The sequence below is a fragment of the Typha angustifolia genome, chromosome 7 (assembly GCF_048772165.1).
Source record: "Typha angustifolia cultivar Huaian chromosome 7, ASM4877216v1, whole genome shotgun sequence".
NCBI lineage: Eukaryota > Viridiplantae > Streptophyta > Magnoliopsida > Poales > Typhaceae > Typha > Typha angustifolia.
In genome coordinates, this window is record NC_133245.1 from 15,854,898 (window position 1) to 15,879,396 (window position 24,499).

At 40.1% G+C, this 24,499-nt stretch overlaps 5 protein-coding genes and 1 long non-coding RNA gene across 6 annotated transcripts; 2 read left to right on the plus strand and 4 right to left on the minus strand.

Moving 5' to 3' along the window:
• The first annotated feature begins 1,886 nt into the window (after positions 1-1,886).
• Positions 1,887-4,375, plus strand: LOC140763691 (putative expansin-A30). Its single transcript, XM_073101991.1, has 3 exons — positions 1,887-2,073; positions 2,200-2,515; positions 3,711-4,375. Exons 1-3 carry the CDS (start codon positions 1,932-1,934, stop codon positions 4,021-4,023), a joined length of 771 nt encoding a protein of 256 aa, XP_072958092.1. The 5' UTR covers positions 1,887-1,931; the 3' UTR covers positions 4,024-4,375.
• LOC140762601 (homeobox protein knotted-1-like 3) lies at positions 4,229-6,668 on the minus strand. Its single transcript, XM_073100473.1, has 7 exons — positions 6,664-6,668; positions 5,862-6,168; positions 5,636-5,756; positions 5,010-5,197; positions 4,761-4,892; positions 4,530-4,663; positions 4,229-4,418 (listed from the first exon to the last, which is right to left on the minus strand). The coding sequence occupies exons 1-7, from the start codon at positions 6,666-6,668 to the stop codon at positions 4,415-4,417; spliced, it is 891 nt and encodes a 296-aa protein (XP_072956574.1). The 3' UTR covers positions 4,229-4,414.
• Positions 6,669-11,612: 4,944 nt separating this feature from the next.
• Positions 11,613-17,904, minus strand: LOC140763885 (B-type cell cycle switch protein ccs52A-like). Its single transcript, XM_073102260.1, has 10 exons — positions 17,060-17,904; positions 16,861-16,983; positions 16,671-16,775; positions 15,943-16,122; positions 15,537-15,599; positions 15,219-15,413; positions 12,645-12,746; positions 12,467-12,529; positions 12,317-12,385; positions 11,613-12,075 (listed from the first exon to the last, which is right to left on the minus strand). Exons 1-10 carry the CDS (start codon positions 17,621-17,623, stop codon positions 12,016-12,018), a joined length of 1,524 nt encoding a protein of 507 aa, XP_072958361.1. The 5' UTR covers positions 17,624-17,904; the 3' UTR covers positions 11,613-12,015.
• Positions 17,905-18,363: 459 nt separating this feature from the next.
• On the minus strand, positions 18,364-20,310 carry LOC140763886 (scarecrow-like protein 8). Its single transcript, XM_073102261.1, has 2 exons — positions 20,160-20,310; positions 18,364-20,058 (listed from the first exon to the last, which is right to left on the minus strand). The coding sequence occupies exon 2, from the start codon at positions 19,994-19,996 to the stop codon at positions 18,515-18,517; it is 1,482 nt and encodes a 493-aa protein (XP_072958362.1). The 5' UTR covers positions 19,997-20,058; positions 20,160-20,310; the 3' UTR covers positions 18,364-18,514.
• A 262-nt stretch (positions 20,311-20,572) lies between these two features.
• On the plus strand, positions 20,573-21,085 carry LOC140763890 (uncharacterized). Its single transcript, XR_012104916.1, has 2 exons — positions 20,573-20,710; positions 20,784-21,085. It is a non-coding gene; the product is annotated as an uncharacterized lncRNA (long non-coding RNA).
• A 332-nt stretch (positions 21,086-21,417) lies between these two features.
• LOC140763469 (uncharacterized) lies at positions 21,418-22,702 on the minus strand. The gene has a single exon (XM_073101670.1). It carries the CDS (start codon positions 22,503-22,505, stop codon positions 21,621-21,623), a length of 885 nt encoding a protein of 294 aa, XP_072957771.1. The 5' UTR covers positions 22,506-22,702; the 3' UTR covers positions 21,418-21,620.
• Between the last annotated feature and the right edge of the window lie 1,797 nt (positions 22,703-24,499).

Below are 24,499 nucleotides of genomic sequence, written 5' to 3' on the forward strand. Positions count from 1 at the left end.
CGCTTCTGTAACAAAAATTATTGTGACATTTAACTTTAACCCGTACTTTTTCGTCAAGCAAGCATAACCAGTAAGTAGAGAGATCAAAATTGCCATGTTGGTTAAATTTTTCTTTAGGAAATTGATGGTCAGCAGCTACATGAAGATCATGTGTATCGTTTGATAATTCACCATGAGATCATGCATGACCAGAGATGAGGACTTTTTAAGATTCAATTTGAGCCAGGGAGGGCTATGATGATTTTATCATTTGGAAATTGTGAGCCATAATAATCATAAGGCATTTGACATCATCAATTGCAAAATTTAGGGCTCCTTCCTCACTACGTAGGTATGTGCCTGTTTTTTTTTAAAAGAGAAAGTCAAAAGAAGGATTAAAACGTCAATCAACAACTTTCAGATACATTTCACAAATCTTATAGTTGACTGAACACAGAATATATAATAATAAGTATAGAACGATGACCCTAAAAAAAAAAGCGTCTACGTACAATAGAAGCACTATGGAAATAGAACCCCAAGAGACTCAACACAAGTCCAAATGTTAGAAAAGTATGGACCTCCTAATTATATGGATTAGGTATATGGATTTAAGATTAATTGGGCCAACATAAGTTCGAGCCCACTCTGAGCCATAACTCCACTGTAGGTAAGGTCCAGTCTAAAGCGAATAAAGTGTCCCAAATGTAATTAGGCGAGCTACTTATCATGATCGCTCTACTAATTACATCTTCCACAAGGATTCCCTAATTTTCATTGTACTACAGATGGAATCTATACATAAATGCTAAGAATTGTTTCATAGTTTGAGGAAATCTTCTGTGGAAAACTTATATATGATCCACTAAATTCTCAGCTCAAGGTTTTAAGCTAACTCAAACACATAGATTGTTTGCAAATGTCTCAACTTGGTGCCGACATTTTTGTTTCAATTGTCCATAAACTAAATCAACGTTATTGCGGGAACAGACACTTAACCAAATTAGCAGTTGGCTCTAATTGACATGCTTGATTTTGATCGACAAGGGTTGGAGAATATTACGCTTTTAGGATTTTTGTGATAGCTATTCCTCTACTATTTTTCAGCAACGGCTTAGGACCTCGCCTTCTTCCCTCCCATCGTTTGCTGATAGTCGGAGCATATCTAAAATTTGTTTTAAAGAAAATTCAATACATGTTGTTTGATCCACATGGTGTTGGTGAATATAGGGTTACATATGTCCAAGTCAACGAAGGTCGTGATAGAACTGCTGGACTTTAGATTATTTGACACCAATATTTCGACCAAGGTTGAGCCTTATGAAGCTTAATGTCATGTTATTATGTGTTGTAATGTGTGTCTCCGTGTAGCTAAAAAGTTTTGTATGTCTCCCCTGTTTTATTATTAGGTATTATGCTTGTATCTTTGAGTTTGCAGAGCTTGATATTCTTTCTTTATTATGTTGATTGTTGTCTATTAGTTTCTCTCAATATTTTTTAAAATCAGGTCTCGCAACTTTTTGATGGTTATCAGAAACTTTTATTTCCGGCTTTCTCAAATTTAAAATAACAAAACAAAACAAAAGTACAAAAAAGAAAGCTCGGAAGGGGAGAAGCATATAAAGAAACAAAGTACAGCTTAGTTTCCTGCACGACTCATTAGGTTCCAACGAACTCAAAGCATTTACAAACATGCAAGCACGTTGCCGACCGAATCCCAAATGTTTTAATTGTCTAAGGTCATCGACCTCGATCTATTAAGTCAACGATTTCAATAATACTTGCTCTCCGCCCAAAAAGAAATGTTCATTAATTATTCTTTAAACGTTTACATATCATAAGACTTAGTCACGTCTCTAAATTCCCATCACTATATATATGTATATATATGAGACTCGTGGGGCATATCGACTCATGATCATCTGAGGTTCGAGCAATAAGAAGAAATAACTATGGCTTCTTCCTCGCGGCTGTTGGTTCTCTCCATTTTCCTCACGACGATGGCGGCGAGATCTAGTGCGAGGTTTCAACCAAGCCAATGGTCTCGGGCCCATGCTACATTCTACGGCGATGAGAGTGCATCTGCCACCATGGGTACCTCACCAACGTTATTTTGTTGCGATCGATCGCCTTTGCTTCTTCTTAGTTAATTAATTTTTTTTAACTTTTCTCATTTGGTTGTCATCTCTTTTATATATATATATATATATATATATATAGGTGGAGCTTGTGGGTATGGGAACTTGTTCAGCAATGGCTATGGAACCGATACTGTAGCATTGAGCACCACCTTGTTCAAGAATGGCTTCTCTTGCGGAGCTTGCTACCAGATCCGGTGTACTGCATCCACTGCGTGTTACGCAGGCTCGCCCATCGCCACTGTTACGGCGACCAACTTTTGCCCACCAAACTGGGCTCAGGATTCCAACAACGGTGGGTGGTGCAACCCCCCAAGAACGCATTTCGACATGGCGAAGCCTGCTTTCATGAAGATTGCTAATTGGAAGGCAGGCATCGTCCCTATCATGTACCGAAGGTATATCGCATTTCACACCCTACATTGTGTTTATTTCATTTTTTTTCACACCCAGTCCTTTTTTTTCCATCCTTTTAGTTCGACCCTCCATTTTTATTTATTAAATCATAAAATGAAAAAGAAAAACATTACTTAGGGTGTGGTTCAGAGTGTTTCTTTTATTCGTGTGTATTTTATGAAAGATACACTGGTCAAATTAAAACTGGAACGACCAAATGAAGTACAATTACTTAATTTTTTTTCTTTTTTTTCTTAAGAAAAGAGAGGTTTTCAGCGGGATGCAATCATTCCATAATGGGGTTAATTACGTCTACACTTCCTAAATAATATCTAATTTTTATGGGACCCTCTAAATTTTTTTACGTTACAATGTCATTTCTAAATTTTAAAGAAATTTTAATATCACATTTTTTTTAGTGGACCATTAGGAAAACTGAATGAGTTAACTTACGTGACAGTTATATCAAAAATAATTAATTTTAAATTATCTAAATATTATCGTAATCTTTATACAACCTATTCATTAAGATAAAAAATATTCTAATAAAAATTTATTTATTTTATTATATTCAATAGTCTTCCTCTCCTCTCCTTCACGTACCACCCTTATCTTTATTCTTCTTTCCCTTCTATTCTCTCCCTCCCTCCTTCTCTTGCTTTTATTCTCCCCCCTCTTGAGTGAGGGCGACGGCATGTTTCCACGGTGGGTGAGCTTACTATTGCGCTGCGTGGGACGAGGACGCCACAGCAAGCTTGTAGTCATGCCATATGGAACGGAAAGCCTCGACAAGCTCCACCGTCGTCACCCTCTCACTCATGTGCTGCCATTGTTGCCATTGTCTCTCGCTCACGGGAGAGAGAAAAGAGTAAATTATTTATTATTTTAATTTAAAAATTAATAATATTGTGATATATTAATTAGGGGCATTGTTAGTCATTAGGTATTTTTCATTACCCATTTTACTTTGCTCTAAAATTGATGAGTGACATTGTAATTTAAAAAATTTTAGAAGATATATATGAAAATCAAATATAATAGAGGAGTGTCAGCTTAATTAAGCCAACGTAATAAACTTTCAAGCTTCGTACGCCAAGCCCAGCAAAGACGATTGGAGTATAAATCGATCTAGCGAGCTAGTAGTCTAGAGGCTGAGTAACAATGGCCATGCATTTTGTTTTCTGGTACGTTTGTCAGGGTGCCATGCATCAAGCGCGGTGGGCTTCGGTTCTACTTCCAAGGGAATGAATACTGGCTGCTGGTGTACGTGATGAACGTGGGAGGTGGAGGTGACATCGGCAGGATGTGGGTGAAGGGAAGCCAGACGAATTGGATCAGCATGAGCCACAACTGGGGCGTCTCCTACCAAGCCTTCGCCACGCTCAGAGGCCAATCCCTCTCCTTCAAGCTCACCTCCTACACCACCCGTGAGACCATCGTCGCCCTCAACGTCGCCCCGCCCAATTGGAACACCGGCTTGACGTATGGAACCAACCTAAACTTCTCTTGAATCGCATGACAACTTCTATATGTAAAAATACCTTAAAAAATTTCTTTGTTTTAAGTTGGGAGTTGCTTCTTGCGTACGTTGTTGCTCCTTCCTAAATGGAAAGTGGGTTCGACATATGTAAATAACAAGAGCATTACTTTATGACAAATTAGATGCTCTGTTATGCCCTTCTGATGAAAATTAATTGCTTCATATACTGTCGGTCTTCACAAATCATTGAACATGTTTAAGAAATACGTAAACCTTTTACAGACTTTACACACTGACTAGTTATCAGAGTATATCAAATAGTAAATGTGAACAAGTGGTCAGACAGATCGATATCTATTTTAAGAAACTACACATGAATGTTTGATATAATTCATCCTTGCCCCCTGTTTGATTAGACGAGTCACCTGCACCGACCGAGAGATTCCATAACTCAATAACCAACAAATCTAAGAGAATCATATAGTGTACCCACACACACACACACACAGAGACATATATATATATATAATACTTACCTTTTACGCTTTGATTTCAGAGTGGTTGACTGAGAGTTATTGTGCCAATTGCGCTTCCTTTGATTAATAAACCAGTTGTTAATTTGCTTTAGTTGCAAACCAGTCTCTTCAACAAGCTTTGCTTTATCATCTTCCTATAATTAAAACGACATAACCAATAATTTGAGTTGGACTTTTTAGTCCAAATAACTTGAGGAGGGGGTTTTTCGTTTCTTTTTTTGAAAAAGGTACCGTTGGGTATGGCCATTTCGAATGCTGTTGCCACCATTGCTTCAGCACCGAGGTTGTATCCCCAGGCAACTTTCCAGCCCTTCTCTTCCTAAGAATCTCCTCTCTGACATCCTCAATTCTTGATTTAAAACCCTAGCATATATTAATTATCAGACAAAACTACACTTAGATCTAGGAGCAATTGAAGTAAGTGTCCAATAGAATATATAGACATTAATATAAGTTTAAGCAGGAGAAGTAATTAATCACCTGTTTCAATTCGATCTTTAGTTCTTGCCTCACTCTCTCCATCAGGGATCGCTCAGACTCCGTTGGAAGGAGAGGCCCAAATCCCATCATATCATGTCCTCCATCCACGCTCATCTCTAAGGGATCCATTTGGAGCTCGTCTTCATCATCTGACATTGTTGCTCCACTGCCTTCTTCAAGAGTTGCACCTGAAACGTAAGGTTAACTTAAATGGTGAATTTGTGTACATAATTAAGTTTAATTACTATTATACTGTCGGTTTTATCTTATATAGTGCTCAAAAGAAATCCACCCGAAGCTTGCGAGTAACTCCAACAAACGAACGAGCAAATTGGTTAAAAAGAAATTAAGATGCCGAGAAATCTCTCGTGCATTGGATGGGGACCAGAACAAGGTGACGATGCCTTCTTTTGTCGCCATCATCTCACCTAACTTAACTAACACTGTACTGTGGGCCCCACCATTCCTATCCACCACCCGATCTTTGAACTCCTCCGATGCAGAAGAAGATATAGACTTACAAAAAGAAATTAATAAAAAAAATGCAACACGTATAAAATTATTACAACTTGATTGAAAGACGAATTAATTCTAGACATAATTAAATTGGAATCAAATTTAATTACCAGTTAAATCTTGGAGCGATTGCTCGATCTCGCGGCACGCCATGACGGCCTCCACGGCGTGGACGCGAACGTGCTGTTGGAGCTGCTCGCGGAACGAGCAAAGCAACAGCAAGTACTGGGCCTGCATGCTCGATTCAAATTAAATTTTACAAACAAATTAATTAAGATACATAGAAGTATATATCCACTTAATTTTAATCAGAGGGAGAGAATTAAATAAGCTCACGAGGAAGGAGTCGAGGTCGTGCTTTTCGTGAGGGGAAAGGAAGGGACGGTGGCGCGCGGCGTAGGAACGGAGGAGGTGGTGGGATTGAGACAGTTGGGCGTCGATGAGGGGGAGGTGATCGATTGGAGTTGCGACGCGAAGACAGCCGATGTGAGCCCCGACGAGCTGCTCGCAGAGCGGGTGCACCGCGATCTCCGCCTTGAGGAGTTGGTTTTGCTCCTCCTCGACCAACGCCGCCGATGCCGAAGAGCAATCTCTCCTCCTCCTCCTCCTCCTAATCCCATACCCATCCCTCCTTGTTGATCTCCTTGCATCATATTATCTTTTGTTACCTCCTCCTAGCTGCTACTTGATAACTTCTCTATATACTTTCTTCGTTGGATAATTTTGGGAGAATGATGAACGTGTCTAAGAGAAGTTGGTGAGGAGTCTTTTCGAGGAATGATACAAAGGAGAGGAGAGAGAGAGAGAGAGAGAGGGGAGGGAATCTAATCTCGTTTCAAAGTAAAGGAGGAGATGGATGGGTCATGATAAGCTTGGTGGCTTCTTTCTTTGAAGGAGACGAGCACCGCTGGGCTAATTAATTAATTAGCTGATTAATTAGTCGTTACGGGGTCTAATTAATAGAGTTTGGCTGTATTGTTGCCACCCGTAAGCTAGTGTCCCAAGTGAGGTTGCTTGTATCGTTGTCTTGTCCTTTTCTATTTAAGTAGGGAGATTGTGATCTACTAAGTTTCACTAAAATAATACTGCGTTTACCTAATCCTTCATTCTAACTAGCAATTCTTAACGTATAATTAACGCCATCGGAATTTATTAAAATGCTACTAGAGATACGTGTGCAGATTAATATCTATCTTTGCATGTTTTGGGCCTTTCAGAAGAAAAGGAATAACTAGTAAGCAATCTATGTATCATATCACAACGAGGTTATGAGTTCCAATTAATTCTCTCAAACTTTGGGGATACTATGCGGTAGATTTCTCACCAAATTAACTACTTTAAGCACATATTTTGAATTTATTATAATTTGTTTTCTAGAGGGTTAGCCTAATTGTTATGGCTAACTCTATTATTTACCCTATGATTAATCTATAATATATAATATATAAAATAATAACATCGGAGGTCATCACCTATAAAGAATGTTGTAAATGGTGGAGCCTGCCATATCATCACCACTATTCACATATTACGACCCCTCAATCTTCTCTGGATAACTTAAAATTTCTGACTGATGTCATCTGTAAGTTGACACAGCATTTCATGGGGTGCAACTATACAAAGTTACACACTCTCACACACACACACACACATATATATATATATATATTAATGTTGGACCTCAAAGGTTATCCATATATAATGTTCGATGGAATTTCGGAGCTATATGAGACATTCCAATAATTATTTAGATATAATAAATAAGAAAATTGATAGAAAAAAATATTCATCTTTTATTATTATTATTATTATTATTTATATCATATCTTAAATCAACCTTTACATTATAGATTTATTCATAAAAATATCTCTAATTATATTTAACATGACAATAACTAACGAGAATATTACTTTTAAAAATAAAAATTATAAATATCTAAACTACTTCTTTCTTCTCTAACCCCACGCATCTTCTTCTCCAACCCCACTTTCTTTCTTAGTTTAGAATTAGGTTTTGCTAGAGTGAGGAGAAAGTAAGATGAGAAAAAATATTAATAAAACCTTAGCCTCTTGAGAAGATCTATCAATAATTAATATTGGAGCAAAAGAGATTGCTGAATAAGATCTAGGATTCCAACTAAGTTTTGATGAGGAGAAGAGAGGTTTGAAGTAGTGGGTTTTTAATATTTTTGGAGAGAAATTGTTTTATAAGAGAGCTTTACGGGAGAAGTTATTAAAGTGCATTTTAGACTTTCTACACTTGTAGTTAAGTTAATATATATATAATTATATTCAGTTAAGAAAACTAACATTATGATATTCTTTTAGGATTAAATTTATAATGTAGGGCTCGATTAATAAATATTAATTAGGTAAGATGTCAATCGTAATAAAAGCAAAAGATATGGATTTTTTTTTCTCAACTTCCCTAATAAATCAAGGATAGACCTAGTGGAACAATAAAATAATATTAAATTTTAAAAGAAAAAGGTCGTCCAAATTTAACAAAAAGCCAAATTCTTTTATATAATTATTTTTTAAAAATAATTCTTTTATATTATAGAGAGGGTGAAAAAGGGTGTAAGATTTTCCATAAAACACAGGTACTTTGGTTTTAGTTTCATGTTAAAGATCTCCTCTGGGATATTTGCAGCTTAAACAAGAAGAAATTAAGGGGTCATCCAATTCCATAAGGTATAAAATTAAGGACATCTCTATTTCCTAATTAAATTTGTAGGTTATTCTCCATCATTTGATATATTTATGAGAAATTTGCACATCCTATTTTTTGACCTCATCCTCCATTTTATATATTTACAAATTAAATTCTATATTTTATCAGTTATACATAGACAATATTTTATCATTGAATCTATTAACTAAAATTAATTAAACCTAAGCTATACCCAACTTTACTCAAGCTAATTTATTTTGTTTCTCTTGCTTTGCAGTCTTTTGCTTAAGGGAAAAGAAACAACCTCGTACCATAAAATAAATAAGAAAAATAAGAGAACGATAGTATTTTAGTCTAATTTATTTTCTTTCTCTTGCCTTAAAAGACTATTCAATTGATAAAATACTTTTATATACCATCTGTCCAAATATTATTAATTAAAATATTTTCTGCATATATTTGATAAAAGAAGCGTCGCTTTCTCTATTTTTAATAGATATTTTTAATATAATTTTTTTAAAAAAAGAACAGAAAAGCAGCTGTCTAATATATATTCTCTATTAAAAAATAGTGAAAAATAAAGGATTTTTTTAAATAAAATTGCAATCAATTGAACATGTCTAGGAGCGAATTCGGATCGGGTTGTCGGGTTAGACCGGTGGGTGGAGGAGACGAGTCAGTGACTCGTGGATCGCCCAACGCCAAGCAATGCACTAGCTGTCACTTGTCGGTAAGCTTTCATGGTCCCTCCCGAGACTTAGACCTTTTATTCATTTATTTATTTGTTTTGGTGTCGTCCTTATCGGATAATTGGCTCTTTGACACGTTTATTATAGTTTTTTCATTTTAACTTGTGCAAATTAGACTTTAGAGAGTATGAATGTGTTTAATAACTAGTAGAACAAAATAAAATAATGGCAAAGGACGAGGGAGGAGAGTTAAAAAGTCAATCAACAACCTAATCGGCTTTCTTGATAAGACGCAACGAGACGGAGAATTATATCGCTGTTTGACTTTTCTTTTCTTTTCTTTTCTTTTTTTTCAATGTGAAAGCTTGACGGTTGTTATTGGTTGTTGAAATACTTTTGTGAAATACAAAATATATATATATATATATAAAAGTGGTTTCACAAAATTAATATTGTTGGCTAATTAGTTGTGTAAATGTATATAGAAATCGGGAGTAGAATAATTTAGTTAACGTAGTTATGATGATGTCTAGTATTATTAAGGAAATGTGAATGATTGACCTAATTGGACAAGAGATGAGAAGGTATTACTTACTGGTCGGGGGCGTCGGTGACCAAAGAAGAAGAATAAAGACGAGTGATATTAATTAAGTGAATCGGTAAGAGGGAGGGGTTAAAGTAAAAGTAAGGAGGGAACTAAAAGAAAGAGCTAAAAAAAGAATGGAAAAGGACCAGAACGTGAGAGATGTGACTCATCAAAGTTAGAATCAAAGGGGGTTGTAGTTGTCGGTGGTCCCAGTCGTTTGGTCCACCTACAGGGTGTTAATATCTCCCATTTTGCTGAGTTTTAACGCCACTGCAACCAGCTCTTTCTTTTTCAACTAATCCCAATTAAAAACATATCATTGCACATATCTTGCATAGTAATTTTAATATATATATATATATATATATATATAGAGAGAGAGAGAGAGAGAGAGAGAGAGAGAGAGAGAGAGTAATTATAATTTACTATTCAATTTCACAAAACCTCTATATATTTTTACCGTGATCATTTAATCCCTTATGATCATAACAAAATATAATTACTAGTTTTATTAAAAAATAAGTGGTCTATAAAATAACACCAATTAAATTTTAGATAATAAATATATATTAAAAAAACATATTAGTCAGATTTTTATCATTTAAAATTTAATCGATATTATTTTTAGATGTATTAAAGAGAACTTTTATTTTTATCTCTAATGACGATCTTTATTGTATATAATTGTTATACTTTAATCAAGACAATAAGAGAGATGGGTGCTTCAGTTGAAAAGCATTATGGGGAATTGAACCAACTAAAATCTAAGTTGGGATTAGACTATATCTAAGCAAATGATGTCCCCATTAGTAGGCATAATTTTCTCTTAATATATATATATTATACGGGGTCACAAGTGGACCTCATTCTATATTTTTGTTTTGGGTTGGGTAGGCATTGTGTAGACGAAGCCGATCCCTTTCTTTGTTGACCAGAATTGACACCGACTCCAACCATCCTCATCTGCCCATCACTAATGGGCCGGAAAGCAACCTTTTTGCTTATTTAGAAGTAATGAGGGTTTGAAAAGCATAATCTGAGTCGTAGAAGAATAATGTTTGGCAATTATAGGAGGCCAGAAAAGTAATTGGGAAAGGATCGTCCTAAATCTCGTGAAGAAGAAAGGGGATGAGTAAAGCATCATGAGATTAAGACAATACGTTAGATTATTTAGCACTGTCCGTGGAGGGTTAATAATGGGAAGTTTTTAAGGTCTAGTGGCAAAGAAGAGGATCGCGGAATCTTGGAGCCAAAACTTTCCGAGATCTACGTATAAATCTAATTATAATATTATTCTTAATATGACTCAACTTATTTTGATGTGAATGGAATATGAAACGTGCTTCTCATAAACACTACAAAGTAAAAAATTTAAAAAAGAAAGTCCCTACTAGAGAAAGCTCTGCTACTCGCCAACAAATCTCTCATTCCTTCCTCATCTAGCCAGATGGTTAGTAGAATGGAAAGACATTTTCCCTCTCTTTTCCCTCTCCAAGCTACCTTCCTTTTCTATCAGCAATAGACGATAATTTCCTTGCCACTACGATCTTCGTCTCGTGCCACTACAATACAATCTTCGTCTTGTTCTCCTCCTCCATATCTTCCAAATCTATTCCTTGTTCCCCTTGTTATCATTACCCACTCCCTCTCCATTCATCTCCACCGCCTCGTCGTCGTCACTGTCGCCCTCGCCTTTGGTGTACACTACATTTTGCTGCCACCCGTCGGCTATTGTCTACCATTGCCTTCCTCATCACTGTTTACTCCTGCCATTTATCCTCGCTGTCCACCACTGCTATCCAGTCGATTGTTCATCGCCAGCCACTACACTGAACCACCTCTACCTCAACCGGGCCTTTTTTTTTTGTTTTCCTTTGTTTAGTTTCTTTCTGACCTTATATAGGGATTCTAGTAGCTACACTAGTTTAAAATACATGACGGTCATGACGAAGCTTCAAATAGCTCACCCGTGGGTTTAAGTGCTTGCTTTCTTTATTGTGTAGTAGTGGGACTGTGGGACTATTTCAACATATCTTCTATTTTCTTTGTATATCAAGCTTATACTATTTAATTAAAATTAGTACAATTAATGAATACACACTTCAAAAAACCAGAAAGCCCATTAAGAACGGTAAGCAAATTTAGACAACAATATTTAGATATCATATATATTGACAAAAAGCGTATCGTGAGAAACATGACATGCTGATTTATCGTGTTACAAGAAGCCCACTCATCTCCACCATGGGATATTTACAATTATCAGCAGAAAAGAAAGATATGAGCATATGACATTCCAACAAATAAGAGATTCGCAGCATCTCAGCAATGACAACTTTGCTTCCTTTCTGGTGTCCGGTAACTCAGGTTGGTGGATCGGAAATGGGAGATTGGAAATGGGAGCAAAACCAGAATTGCGTATTGCATCTTGTTGGCGACGGTTCACAACCTTGTGCACCCACAACAGTGGATTTATAGTGTAAAAATCGATTGCTTCTCTTTACAAATAGAGCTCCGTGGTGTAGCAATCACCAAATGGGTTCATCGGATATGACTTCTAACAAATGAAGTGGCTCCAATATCACTCAGTCTGTCACAATTCTGCAACCACGAAAAGTAAGTTCAGCACATTTCTTTTGCATACAACATATCTTAGGTAATGACAATGAAATTAAGACGAAATGCTGATCAGTGTGCGTACTGCTGATATCAAAGTGAAACGCTAATTATGATCATATTGCAAGTTATTTTGATGCTCCTATATTGAAAAGGAAAAACGAAAACCCCCCAATAACAACAATGTTTACAATGACAAGTGTTGCTTCAGTTGAAAATCAATCACCTGAAATTTAGGACTTGGAAACACATTCCAGAATCTGAGTGTTTCGTCGCCTGCACCTGTGACGATCGTCTGTTGAAATGAGATGGTAAAATTTTTAGCATGACCAGAAGCTGTACATTCTATAATATTACAGAAGAACAGAGAGAGTACCTGTCCATCAGGAGAGATGGCTAGATACAAAACCCTAAATGTATGACCGGTCAGCGTTGCAAGCTGCAACAAAGCATAAATCGGAACAGAGAGTCAGCTTTAAGTGATGACAGTTTACTCAAATGGAAAAAAGAAAATCATAATATTAGTCAACTTTTCACATTAGAAAGTGAAGTACCTTCGCCATTGTTGGGTATCGCCACACAATTATCTGGTTTTGGGAGTACCCATGGGTGCTGACAAGTTCATTAACATTCTTTGACCAGACAAGATTGCACACCTGTATAGAAGTTGATTTAGGATATTAAATATCTTCAGTTCATAATTGATATTTCTTTTAAAAATTATATTCTTGTATTAACTACTAATTTGTTTTCAACGAGTTTGTGCATTCAATAACAAAATCTCAGTTAGTTCTAACATATGGAATCTCCACTTACCCACAAAACTTATATGAGTCGTCTTTCTCAAGTTCATGAAACACAGGCCAGCACATACAGTAGCTAATAAACCAGACAACAGGAATCTCATGCTACTGCTTCTCTAACAGTGACAGGCAAATGTTCAGACAAAGAAACAGACTTCTAACTTGAATGAAGTTAGCTATCTCTGGACACACTAACTACATGCTCCAAGTCATCATTATATTACCAGTATACTGTAGTTAGCACCTAATAAGTTCTCCTTAATTCAATGAGACTAATCACAAACAATTGTCAGAGCTCAAAATCATATAATTCCACATGGAAGGTGATTCTCATATACGCTCTTCTGTCAGCAGTGAAAAGCACATAAACATTAAGAGAAAACTGGAGCCGTGTTGTTATTGAGAAGATGGGACTACAACCCTATATAAATGGGTATATGAGATGGTTCCGTTGTGAGGAATGTACATGATGGAATGGTACAGACACGATATATAAATAATATGTCTCAATCATGTTGTGTATAACAGACAAAGTGCAGGTATCACTGGCATTGCATACAGAAGTATTCTTATAAAAACCTAAGATTCTACGGGTATAAGCCACATGTTTCTTTTCCTTGAATTTTGATGACAGCCTAGTTGGCTATTCTTGATGTGATGAAAGCAGTCAGTATGTACTGGTAACCAGGGTTGTTTCACAAGTTCTTGTTGTCAGATGACCTCCAGCAAATTTTGAGTTAAGACCAAGCTTTGTCTTGGCCGTGTATTTATAGAAGGTAAACAAAAGGTCAGTAACCAGTAACATCCTTTTTAGGACCTCACTTTGTACTCCGAGCAAGGACAGCATAAGCATGAGGAAGAATTAGAGAGGTGACATTAAGTATATAACTATATATTCCTTGTGAGCAATCCTTTTTTTTTTTTTATCATTTTCAAAAGTGAAGCTAAAATTTATGTTCCTAGGTAACAGGGAGACATCAATTTCCAGATTTAGGAAATAGAATTGAAGTTCCTTTTATCTGGCCCATTTTCAAAGCCTTTATCTCCTCAAAATGTAACTACTTTCCAACTAAGTTGATACATGTCAGACAAATGTCACGGCCTACCCAAATTTGGACTCAAATCCAAATGTCGAGGGTGCACCAAGGCCTAAACTTGGTTGTGACCAAATTGCTCTTAATGGATGTCAAGTTTGGCTTGATGGGAAGCAAGGTTGGTTTGTTGGCATTCCAGTTTTGTCGGCTTGACTGTTTGCTGACTTGCTGTGCTGACCTGCAGATTTCTGGATAACTCACCTTCTCTTGGGCAGTGCACAGCTTATTACACATCCCTGCTTTTGTATAACTTGTAGTTCACTCAAGTCCCTTGTCTTCTAGTATAGGAATAGATTCATTTTACCTCCATACAAGGAGATGTCCCTCTTATTGTAAAGTCAATCTTTGTATACTATAATCTAAATAATACAAGAGAGCTTTCATTCAGTTCCTACTGTTCTCTTCCCTCTTATTTACTGCTGCTGTGCTCTAGTTGTGAGGAAGGCTCGACCAATCTTACAAATAAGGTTGACTACCTAGTTGTGAGGAAGGCTTGCTCAACATTGCAAAGTAGGTTTGCTGCCTAGGAAAGGAATAAGCCCATGACGCTAAGCTAGCTTCAGTGAAATTATGCAAAACAAGCTCAGACGACCAAGAGTCATGTTGAGTTTATATTATCTTATCTAGATTCTCAAGGAAATATGCAGTCATAGACAATTAAAAATACAACGGTATCTAACTAAACACAGTGAGGATAACCATGAGAAGATGTTGCATTTAATAACCATGGAAAATTAGGTAAGCTGAAATGAGATATGAAAATGGGATTTGAGATGAATGAGACTAAGTTTCAACCACAGAAAGCAACAATAGATTAAATTCAAACATGGAAGGTGTGCAAAGACTAGATAGTCAGAAACTCAGAGTATATAGGCATTTATCAGAAAAGATAATAACAATGAGGGAAAAGAAATCAAACATAATTCACAGCCAGATGATATAGCTGGGAGGTAAATGTCATGTGCAGGCTGATAAGATCAACTCTGATAATTAACACTAATAGTATCCTCCTTTACTTTTCAAATCAGAACTAATTCAAGTCCTACTCCAATATTATATAGTTGTTAAAGCTTTAGGATCTGTAAGAGGGGCAATAAAGTGAGAAATGAGAAATGCGCTGTCTCATTTTAACTTTGAATTGCTGAAACGTCACAGTGATGGACCTCAATTTGTACAATGAACTAATGCAGAAAGACAAGATAAATTAGTAGATAAATCATTAGCATGATACCTGACTTCCAGTGTCCATGCAGCTCAAGTGAGTGTTAGTTGTTGTATTCCAAAAACGGATGCATCTATCTGCAGTCCCTCCACCAGATGCGAGGAGTCCATGAAGATGTGGTGACCAAGCAATAGCTTTTACAGCTGCTGTGTGCTCACAGTATTTCAGTACAGGTTGTGTTGAATGTTGATTCCACACAAAGAGCTGATCAGGAACATAATCCAGAGGGCCATGAAAGTTGGAAAGAGAATATAAGTTTCAAATGAGATAGCTAACTCACAAACAAACAGAACATAAAGTAACAAAAGGGCAAGAGAGGCAACTTACTCTATTGTCATTGCCACCAGATGCAAGTTCACGGTTGTCAAAAGACCATTTTAATCCACAGACCTGCATATAACTTTGAGTGTCAAGGCAAGAATATGGAGATAAACTACAGCAAGACCCAAAAAAAACTTGAGTTCTTACAGTTGCTATGGACTATATAGAACTAAATAGAGCTACAGGTAGAACTAAGAAACTTGGAGAGACATGGGTAGGTGTCAGTATAAATTTAGGTAATGTCTTTCTCAATATCTATACAAATCGCACACTAATAAAATTCACTTTAGCCGATGTTCACCTATTGGTTACAGAAGAATATCAGACAGAAAATCACTGTATAACTCAGAGAGGTATGGCACAGATTTGGGTTCCCCTATTTCATCATTCATGACTGAGTAGTAAACCTTACCTCCGACTTGTGCCCTGTGAGCTTGCTAACGAAATCTTCCTGAGCACGGATGTCACGTTGAAGAATAGTTTTGTCCCGACTCCCTGAAGATAATAGAGAAGAACTCCAAGCTAGGGCCCCAACCCGTAGGCGATGGCTCTCCATGGTTCTTATCCTTCGACATCGAGCTGCATCCCATATCTACATTAAAACATGTACAAACTTATACTTGCATTTCACAGAGACATATAGCAAAATATCTTTAGGAATGTGATATTGCAGCAGAGATACTATATTACTCCATAGTGTTTTAGTACACTTATGAAACTATGAGTTAAGACAAACTCTAGGATATATGAGATTAATATTTATCAATACAACCATGAAACTGGAGTCTACTTGATGGAAGGAATAAAATCATCAAATTTGAATAATGAAAGCATATGTCAGCTTAAATTTGTCGCACTCAACAAAAAAATGTACCATCCAGGACTAAACATTACAATCTAATGTCTCTATAAAAGTGAAGAAATTAGCATCAATGAATACATTGTATGTGCTTGCAAAAACAATCATGCCCCTTCATTGCCCTGTCTAATTCTTCAAGAAATTAGCATCAATTATCTTACTTAGCACGAACAACATACCATCTAATTTCTTGAATTAAAATCATTGTGTGTGATGTAGTCATGAAATCCTTCACTAGATAATTAAAATGTCATCGGTATATACTATGACAAAAAGCTTACCTGAACTTTCCCTTGGTTTGTCCCAACAGCCAGGTGAGTCCCTCGTTGCGCCCATCCAACAGAGCAAACACTATCATCCACACCCAAGTCGCAGAGCTTTGTAACCTACAGAATTACAACCACCAAAATTATATTTCAGTCACTTATGCATCGCAGCTGCTCAAAGATCAGATTTTTATCAAAATCCCACCTTGCTACTGCAGGCATTCCAGAGATAAACGCAATTGCCCAAACCCACCGCTAACACGTTATGAGAAGACCAATCCACAAGATTCAGATAGAAATCATCCTGCAACGCCGGCGCATCCAACACCTAGAATTACCAAATAGTCGGATATCAAAATCAAACAGCAAATTAACAACAGTGACAGCAAAGTGACAACGCCGACCTTATAAGGAGATCGAGGAACCTTTCTCGGGCCCTTGACCTGGCCGGGGAGGGCACCAGGAAAGGAATGCTCGACTACGGCCCCACTCCTAACCCTTGGCACCTCCGCCTTGAATCGAAAAATATTCCTGCTAGGGGTAGAAAAGGGAGAGGGCAACGAAGACGACGAGCCGGAAGAAGACGAAATCCTCCCGTCCAGAGACTGCGAGCGATCGAAATTGTCAAAGAGAACCGACCGGAGGATGGTGGAGTAGGCGCCGGATCCATCCTCCTTCCCCAAATCCGAGGACGGGGAAGACGAGGAGGAGGAAGAAGAGGGCGGGGGAGGAGGGGTGAGGTCGAAGAGAGCAAAGTTGGATCCGGTGCGGCTGGGAATGAATCGATCGCTATAGATTATTCTCGAAGAAGAGGAGGAAGACGAGGAGGGCAAGGGGCGAGTTGGGGTTTCGAATAGGGAAGGGGATTTGGGTATGAAGGAAGGGGGTTTGGGCTTCGAGGTCGATCTAGGGTTTTCGATGGAAGAAGAAGACGACGAAGAAGGAGAAGAGAAAGAGGAGGAATCCATGGTTGTGGGTTACTGCTTCTCTTGGCCTCCTTCGATGGAGTTGGATTTACTTACCCGCCCCCGCCATCATCTCTCCTACGTCGGGAGAAGAAACATGATGATGGTAGGTATTTTGATCGGACGGCGTAGATGCCTCATGCGTGAGCAGTAAGTAGGTGGGCCAGGCTGTGCTGGATCTTAGCTTGATCTGGAGATTTATTATCTATTGGAGATAGGCCTAGGCGGCAGACAAATGGCCCCAGACCCATCGCCGAGATCTATTCCTAGTTCAACCAAGAAACTTACTAGTTGATCAACTCAACTCGATTAGTTTGGGCAACAACATAAACCGATCACATATACAAGCCTATTTGGTCTTTCTGGTTCAGGTGGGGACCATGACATTTGGTCTTTCTTTGACGTCCATTAATAAAATTTGGCCCAATCTAGGACCAAGTAACTATCCTCGTAAGACACCACCGGCTATTTTTTAGGGAATAATGAACTGTGTTACATCCTCGTCCAGGAATAGGCTCTTCTTATACGTTCGCTCCCTTGCGTCTGACGCAATCTTAGCTTCATCATCTACCATGAGCATTATCATGACGATTACTCCAGGTCCACTGCCGACAAACTAAACTCGATTAGTTCTGCTGTAACAATCCTCCTTTTATAACTTCTGGCACACGAAATCAATCCATTTCTTTGGCGCTCAAGAGAAATGGAAACAAATACCATAATTACTTGAAAACGCTGACAACAATAACAATAATGATTTGGATCATGATACAATTACTTCCATATGTCAATTGTTAACGATATCAACATCGCCGTGATAGCTACTGAAGGTATTGCTACCAGCCATCACTAGAAATAACTAAAAGGAAGCAAAAAATTAAGATTGACCACATCCTAACGCCACGCGGAGACGTAGGTGAGGACTCGACCCATATACCCGAATCCGAGCCCACCATTCTCCTCCTTCGCCATAAACCCAGGATTTGGTCGGATCGAATCGAGCCTAACTCGAACCGGGTCGACAACCGCTGATCCAAGAGGAACGGGTCGGAAACCAGCCATGCCCATCCGTGCCCGCCACTTACCGAACACCTCGCACCGCTCGACCCGATCCGCGCCCTCACAGGCCACCACGTTCACCGCTTTCCAGGCCAGCGCGGTCTCAATCCGGATCCGCTCCGCGCTTACCCGACCCACTATTGCCGCCAGGGAATCCATTATTGAGCCATAGTGGCCGCACGCCTCCGCGAAGCGCAACGAGAAGGGCGAGGTGTTCACGTTCATATCCTGCTCGACGAGCGTCACCACGTGCGGCGAGAGTGAGCGGACGCGTCGAAGGAGCTCGTCGCGCGGGTTCGCGGGCGAGACGGACTCATCCGCAACCCGGGAGAGCACGAAGGGTAGGTTGACCGCAAGGGCCTCGTCAGATTCGCATCCTAGAGAGGCTCGGTCCAGCTTCACTTCCTTGCGGCTCACCATGCTGAACCGAAGACTGACCCCTACCCTGTCCGCGAGAATCTTTAGCCGCTCGCCCACCGAATTGAACGAATTGATAATGAAAGAGGAGGTGGGGTCGGCGACGGCGGTGATCTTTAGAGAGGGCACGTGGCGGTCGGCAAGGGCGTGGATTAAGGCGGCAAGCTGCGCGCCGCCGCCGAGGTCGAAGTCGATGACGTGGAGCTTCGTATGATCCCGAGCAGCTTCGAGGATGGAGAAATTGGCGGCGAGGAGGGCGAGTTTAAAACATGGGGAGATTTCGTGGAGGAGACAAGTGGCAGCGCGGTGGTCAGCACTGTAGAGATCGGCGGCTATTAATTTGCGGGTCGGCGGCTGATCAAGGCAGTAGTTCAACGCAGCGACCATTATCGCGGTCAGCCTCTGCTCCGGGTCGCCCCGTGGGTCGGCGGCGCGCTTTAGGAGGGTCAGATTAGCCTGGGCTGCCTCAAGATTCCCGTCCCCGATGGCGGCAGCGGTGTCGAGGAGGAGTTGTCTCGAAGTTTTCAAAGAAGAGGAGGAGGAGGACGAGATCGTCTCGCCCCACTCGCTATTGGTCACAACCGAGTCGGACGCGCTGGCCTCGTCCTCCTCGTCGTCGTCGCACAGAAGTCGGCGCTCCAGCTCCTGCAGTTGGTTTCTCATGGATGAATCCTTCAAGGACGAAGGCGAGGGAGAGGAGAGATCGTTGGGCGAGAGAGGCGACATGGGAGAAGCCATGTGAGTCTTCTGCTTCACCGAACGCAGGAAGATCTCGTGCTGCCGCTCCATCTCCGCCACCAATCGCTTCGAAACCTCTCCTTCGCCTTCCGCTTGTCTCTTGATCGGGTTTTGGACTGCTGATCTGCGTCCAAAACAGTAGCCCCCGCTTGGGTCTCCCATAAACTAAAGCCGAGAAGAGAAGTGGATGCAACCGCACATCTCTCGCTACAGGTAAACCTTCTCTGGTAAAAGTATATATAAAAAAAAAAATCTCTGTTTCAGAATATATTATTCGTTCTTTATTTGATTGTTGCAATAATAAACAGAGACTTCCTTGACGCACCGATTCCAGCGACAGCAGTCGGTAATCACGATTGCCTTCCTCCTCTCGTTCCCATTGATTCCAAAACTAACTTTTGCCTCGCCCGCCACTCGGGAAAATGTCCAGGTACTCCCTGCCTAAACCTCCGAGTGGACGAAAATGCCCTCATAGAGCGCGTTAGAGCTATTTTATGTTGTGCAGATGATTGTGGGCAATCTGGTCAGATTAGGAGACGTTTCGGTGAGGTGCGTAAGCTGCGAAGGTTGCGTGTCGGGGTGCGGCGGAATCCGTCAGGAAACGGAACAAATCTAACCACAAATCCACCGCTCTTGGGAGAATCTGAGAGAAGTCTCCTCGTGCCACGCGTGACCCCAGATGAAGCGAATGTTCTCATATATCGTCGATCACAGGCGGTCGAAAGATAAAGTGTGGACCATGGAGACTATGGAGTCGAGTTACTTGAGAGTTACGGAGTATCCAAATCCGAAGGAAGTGCCACATTCCATGTGGAGGAGAAGCGGTGCTCTGGGTGACGTGGAGCCCACGACTCCTACACCAAGTGCGGTTTCCTGGTAAGTTTTGTTACGCAAGTAGGTGGCGTTGGACGTGTCATAGAGGATTCCGTTTGGTTTAACGAGGTACTAGATTGCAGTGGGCGGCGGTCCTTTTCGGGATCGAATCCGGAACGTTTGGGTTAGACCCGCTCCGACCATAATCGTTGATCGTAGCATGATAGCGTCCACATAATATCCCGGGCATGATAGATCCGATTCATCTTCACAGAAATAACGGTGTGTATCAAACTGCACGTTATGCAAACCCACAAATGCAACAATCCAAGAAGGATAACGCCGAACCCGTACTCCTATCAGCAATCTGACCCGGTGCCCCAGTGAAGTGATCGCGTTGTTCTAAGCATCTCAGTTGTTAAAGAATCCCTTTCGTCTTGTTGGGCTGTCCCACTTTTGAGTACTTAATCTAGTCGTATTTAATTCGCGTAGTAGGCAATGCATGGCAGTCAACAGAGTAACAGTCCTATACTAGACCAATGAGGAAAGAGAAGCGGCGTACCAAATTACCAATTGCCAAAGCAGCAGCAAACTGAACAACCGAGCCTAGTTTGGGCTCGGCCCTACTCGGACCCGTTATGGAACAGGTCTAAACTCCAATCCGGCCCGAAAGATTGCCCCGAATCCAGCAAAAGGTGAAAGGCCTACTCGACAGTTTAAGTATAGTCTTGGTATGTTTTTTAACTCATATTTAGCTCCTTTATTTGAGTGGGAGAAAAAAAAAAATCTAGAACGAACGGACGAACGGAAGACCGGACAAGCTGATTTGAATCCTTTCTCCCAACATTGCTTCAAAAGCGATCTCTTTTAAAACCGAAAAGAATGCACCAAATCTAAATCGATTCAAGAATCTAACGACTGAAAAAGAATCTAATGACACCACCTTCCCCTGTTCCGTGCCACCACTAGTTTGTTACAGAGCATACTCATCCTCCAGAGCCGGCGAAGTCCTCGCCGCCGCCGCCACGGGCGCCCTCAGGTGCCCGACCATCGACACCTGCAACGCCTCCTCCTCGTACGCCTTCCTCTCCATCGCCGCCATTCGAGTCCTCCTCCTCTTCACTCCCACCATCGCCACAAGCATCAGACCAAGCAGCACTGCGCCAAATGCACCGCCCACCACTTCAACCAATACGATCTTCCATCGACTAATCTTCTCCTTCTCCTCATAATTGCCTCGGAGCACAAGCGCAATGTGGCCTTGTCGCCGCGTAACGCAGACATTGCCTTGGGTTTGGTTCGTTAGGCTCACGTTGCCATCGAAGTCAAATAGCATACAGAGCGGCTTTTCTACTCGTCGAACACTTGCGGAGAAGTTTACAGTAATGGGTTTCTTGCTGACCAAGATTTGAAGGCTGGGAGATGAGGAGTAGAATAGAAGGGCTAGCACTGGAGAGACGAGCTTAAACCCAGTTACATTTCTATAGTTAAAGTATGCGGACGAGAGATTGCCCAAGTTTTGGTACACGATCAGTAGCCTCTTAGCATGTGGGTGAGCAACAACTCCAGGTGGAACCGAGAACTCCTTGATCACAACTCCATGCCTTCTTAGGCTTCCTCCTCTGTAACGCACTGTCTCAGCTATTACCCCAGAAAGAGTCGGCGGCAGCGTGAGGTTGTAAGCCACTGCTGTCTTCCGATGCTTCGCGTGGTAAGCTTGCATTGCGTAGTCTCTCACAATGGGGTCGATTGGAAGAGGGTCTTCCTGTGCTTGCTTCGAAGGAGTTGGAGATGTGATTAGAAAGACAAGGAGGAGGAGAAGGAGGAGGGAGAGATGATCTCGGCAAAGGAGAGGCATTGGAGTGGTAGAATTCAGACAAAGCGTTGGTAGTTGTCAAGACCCATTAAGTAAATAATTTGAGACTTGAGGATTTCCTTCTTAATTAGAAAACACCCAATAAAGTAAACAATTGATTTGGGTTCCAATTCTACAGAAATGGCTTCTAAGCAAATTAAGTATGATGGGTGTTCATCTAATCGGGTCGGTGGTGAAGAAGGGGGAGAAAGAATTGAAGATAGAAAGCATATGATGATTGGGGGGGATGGGCTCATGGGGGATCACTTTACTAAAAGGGGACGCGGGGTGTGGTGGGACACGTGATTAGGTTCTTTGGCAATTGATTAGTGTGAGGGAGAGGGGAGCATAAAAGTTGGTTAAGACAAGGGATTGTCTGATGGAAATGATGGTGGAAGAGGCATGCTTGCGAGTATATTTGAGTGTGTTGAATTAAATGGCTTAAAAAGGAGTAATGTTGTTGTTTGGTGGTCCTATTCGCCTTCAATGTCGGGTCGGGTATGTCTTCTAATGTCTTGCAGCCATTGTTCAAAACAAAGCCATGACCATCCTCCTTAGTTAGACAAATTCTGGCCAACCGTAGCTTTTCAACTCACCTCAGCAAATGGAGTTGATTCTATTTTGGGCTGGGCCACTTTTGTCGAACATTTAAAGATGGCCTTTGAGCAATTTAATCAAAGTCTGGCCGGCCTAGGTTTGTTTTTTTTTTATTTATTTAGATAATATAACTATATTAAGACGGTAAGCTAATAAAATGACAGAGAAATTTACATTAGAAAATAGTGGCTTTAAAGATTTTAGACCTTTCCTATGATATGGCTCTTTCGGCAGCTCATTTCCTCCTTTCGTTTTCCACTCTCTGCTCTATCCAATCGTTCTAGTAGGTAGTAGGTTTTTACGCCACATTGACTCACCCAAATTCTTTTGCTGCTTGTCTCTTGACTACCTTTTTCTCTCACTTTTTATCTTTCTTCCCCCCCCCCCTTTCTGATTCCTCTTTCTGATTCCTCTTTTCTTAACTTTTTATTCATTTCGAAAAGGTAATTTCTTCTCTTTCACTCCATCGAATGCCCCACCACTAGCTCCTGCACCAATTTACCTCTAAGGATTGAAAACTAAGATGGATGTACCTTATGATTATAAACAGACAAATAAAAAATTAAAAAACTTATGCTTCTAATAAAAAAGTTGAAAGCTGATCGATTAGACTCATCTATAAATAAAAAAAAAACTGGGAACATATGTTTATACTCGAAGCTAAAGAGCATGGTCGCATGCAGCTACAGTGAGAAATATGTGGCAGTGAAGGCATTGCCTTAGTCTATCCTTCATTTAGGATGGTCGCTGTCTCAATAATGGAACCAACTCGAACTTTCACATCGCAAGGACATGCAAAGCTTGGCCTCAACCAGTACACTACGCTTTCCAGCGCTATTAAATGAGGAGATCGAAACAATTTGGTCTATTATTTGGTACGAATTCCGATGTACGTATGGTGAAACCAACAGGAACATATGCCCAATAATAAACTATGTTACTGTTGATTTTTTTAATATTTTATTTTATTTATAAAATGTCTATAGACATATTATTCTATTGATTCAAGATATAATTATAAATATAATACATAAATAAAATGAGAGAGAGACACTATAACAACCTTATTATCAACACAATAAGTAATAATTTCTGACCACTCAAATCGATTGAGCTTTGATATTATTGATAAGAGGTACCCTGAGGTGGGAGGAGTTACACAACTCCACCCGATTGAGCCCCATGTTGCCTTATCAAGAGGGTGAATTGAAGGGATCTCGTGTCCCTATATCTTACAAACCAATGAGCAAAAGAGGAGGAGAGGGGGAGAGAAACTCAAAGCTACTAGGTTCCACTATCAACATCCAAGGATAAAGAGAAAGGTGAAAGAAAAGGAGAGAAGGATGGAGGGGAGACAATCCTCTCCCATAACCATAGCGGACAAGACTAGAAAAGGGGAA